Genomic DNA, 3,079 nt, shown 5'->3' with positions numbered 1-3,079 from the left:
AGGTAAATGGGCAACGTGTTAAGGCATTTCATGAATCTGTAGCATTCCCAGAACATTGCTCTGAGAAGTGGGTTACACCTTAGATAATTGTGTTCTGTGGACTCTGTGTAGTTCAAAAGGTGTTTGTAAATAAGTCTCCTTTTTATTTTTATTTTAGTAAGAGCAGTTATGTGTTATTAGTTTGTTAATGTGCAGGATAATATTGAAAAGGTTGTGAGAAAAGTTAATTGCTTTGCTGATTGCTATTGCATTCTGGTCCAGAGATCACATGAGAAGTGGGTAAAGACAAAATAGAGAAAGTCATAGAAAGTACAGTGACATCTGCAGCAGCCTGAAAAATCAGATAAATTTGTCAGCTTTTTCTTTTCAATTTTTGTCTCCCATGCAAGAACCACCCACTCCCTCCATAATGATGAAAATTCGTAACCTCCATGCAACCATCTTACCCACTGGTTCTCCCCTCAACCGTCACTTTTCAAGAGAAAGAAACAAAAAGCCTTAATTAAGATGAGACCCTTCAGTTTTTTTTCAAAAAGCGATCATCACCACGTCGGCCTATCAACACCGGCTCAATCAATCCATACAAACCTTCATCGCACCCAACATTTCCCCTCACTCACTGTGTGCATCACCCCATGGCTCGATCGAAGAAACTGGTCATACGAGACCCACCCCCACCGCCGGTACGAAGGAGCAACCGCCGGCGAGCCACCACCTCTGCTTCACGACAGACGCAAGAGCCTCAATGGATGGACCTCACCACCAACAGTCCATCGGAATCTCCACCCGCTTCACCATCATCACCACGCCCGTCGATAGTTACTCCTCTCATCGCCGACTCCTCGCCTAAGGTTAGGCGAGCACCTAGGCGACCTCCGTCGCTAACCGCCGTTGATTCGCCTCCATCTCCGTCACTAGCAACCATCGACATCCATTCACCGCCTCTGCCTACTCTCGCCGACACCACTCCGACAACCTTCACAGCAGGTGCAAACCCTAAATTGGGTCCTGAGGTAAACCTTAACTTTAGCCCTAATTCTTTATTGGAGGGCCTTACAACCTCTGATTCCTCTGTGGAGGAAGATGATTTGATGGCCATTTCGTCACCATCACCTACTAATTTGAATGAGGCCACAGTCTATCTTTTGACTTGGTATGATCAGCCTTGCACCCACTCGCCTGAACACACTGTGATCAACAACTCTGCTCTTCACACTGTTGAGGAAAACATTGAGTGTGAGACTAATCCACCAACTGTTAAGGAAGGATCTGTGGAATTTGTTCACTTTGCACAGACAGTTGAAGACCATTTTGAGTTTGATATTGGTACACATTCGGTTGGAGAGGCCAACACTGAGTTCCCAACAGGGGAGATAGACTTAGAAGCTGATCTTAGGGGTAGGACATCTATACCCACTAAGAAAAGAAAAGGCCTAGGGAGAGTCTTCACAACAAAATCCAAACCTGTGGAAAGACAGCCCACGAGAAAACGGGCCAACCGGACTCCTACACCTTTGGAACCACCACGCAAATCATCCTGAAGGGGATCCTTATCACAGGCCGAGCCAGCAGGCTCATCTAGGGTCAAATCCACACCCAAACCCACAACCACTACAAGGCCCTAGATGCCTTTTGATGGGTTCAGTTCCAACAAGGCACGGGATATGTTTGATAAATTTAGAAACAAGAAAATGTTGCCTGATAAAGGATTTGATCAAGGGAGCATCGAGGAGTTTGGTTTCATACGGGAGGTCATTGAAAATCATGGTTGGCAAACATTGTGCGAAGTAAAGAATTCCTTTAATTTAACAATGGTAAGAGAATTTTACGCAGAGGCGTGTGTTTTTAGTACCACCAAACTCAAAGTAAGGGGTGTTAAGGTCAGTTTTTCGGCTAAGGCCATAAACAGATTCTTGGGCCTATCACCCCCGAAATATACCGATTATGGTACCCTCTCCCTCACGGCCTCACAAGTTAAATTAGAGGAAATTAGTAGAGAGTTAGGAAAGCCCGAAGCCACATGGGACTCCCACAGCAATTACATGCTGAGATCTTTTAGGGCTTCCAACTTAACGCTCGACGCGAACGTTTGGATGAATTTTATTCGACACTCTCTCCACCCAACCACTCACGATAGTTCCATATCGGTGGAGAGAGTTATTCTATTGTATTGTGTCGTCATGGGGAAATCGATTAATGTGGGATAGGTCATTGAAAAGGCCATCCTCTATTGTGCGAGGAGGAATCAAGGGAAATTATTTTTCCCGAGCCTAATAAACAGACTGTTGTTGCAAAAGGGGGTGCCTCGTTATACAGATGATTTAGTGATCAAGAAGAGTGAGGAAAAGTGGTCGATCGATATGAAAGTGGTATCACGGCTAAGAGAGAGAGGTGACTGAGGTAAGGAACACACGTGGATTGCACGGGTTCTGGAAGATTTGTTTGCACAGGGCAGCAGTGTGATGGACAGTTTGATGGACCATCGGACTGAGATGGTCGAGAAGATAGAAGAAATGCAAGCTGAGTTTATGGCAAAGTTGAAGAAAAATGAACGAAAGGCCAAGAAAAGACTCAATGAGCTAAAAGAGGAGCTGGAAAAGAGAACTAATGGTATGATTGAGGAACTGGAGAAGCGAGCTGGGAGTACCATCATGAAGCTGCAAAAGAAGTTGACACGCTACAAGGAGGAGAATGCAAGGCTGAAGGCAGAGCTCAACGCGGCTTTCCGTAGCACACAGCCTACTCCGTCGGAGTAGGGCAGGTTCTATCACATACTTTAGTCTCCATATTTTATTTATTTGAGTTGGGAATAGTTTTTACTAGTTTTTAGCTTTATTTTCATGCATAATCACTTACAATGAGTCATATGCACATGAGTTCATAGCTTGAATAATTTTGCGGATTAATTGACATTCACCCAAATCACTTTGTTCACAACTAGAACTAGCAAACCGCTTTTTGGAAAATATTTTGATCGCACAACTCACAATAGAAAATGATTTAGGCCTTCTTTTCTATGCTCATATTCTGCCTTTTTGCACCCTGCCAAACACTTTCTACCCCACAAAACTCCAATGAG

The 3,079-nt window shown here is 44.3% G+C and overlaps 1 protein-coding gene across 1 annotated transcript; it reads left to right on the top strand.

Annotated features, from left to right (window-relative positions):
- The first annotated feature begins 635 nt into the window (after positions 1-635).
- On the top strand, positions 636-1,541 carry LOC112526924 (mucin-2-like). The gene has a single exon (XM_025137364.1). The coding sequence runs from the start codon at positions 636-638 to the stop codon at positions 1,539-1,541; it is 906 nt and encodes a 301-aa protein (XP_024993132.1).
- Positions 1,542-3,079: the final 1,538 nt, after the last annotated feature.

Source organism: Cynara cardunculus, assembly GCF_001531365.2.
Source record: "Cynara cardunculus var. scolymus isolate 2C chromosome LG 14, CcrdV1, whole genome shotgun sequence".
Taxonomy (NCBI): domain Eukaryota; kingdom Viridiplantae; phylum Streptophyta; class Magnoliopsida; order Asterales; family Asteraceae; genus Cynara; species Cynara cardunculus.
This window is presented reverse-complemented; position numbering and strand designations above follow the sequence as displayed.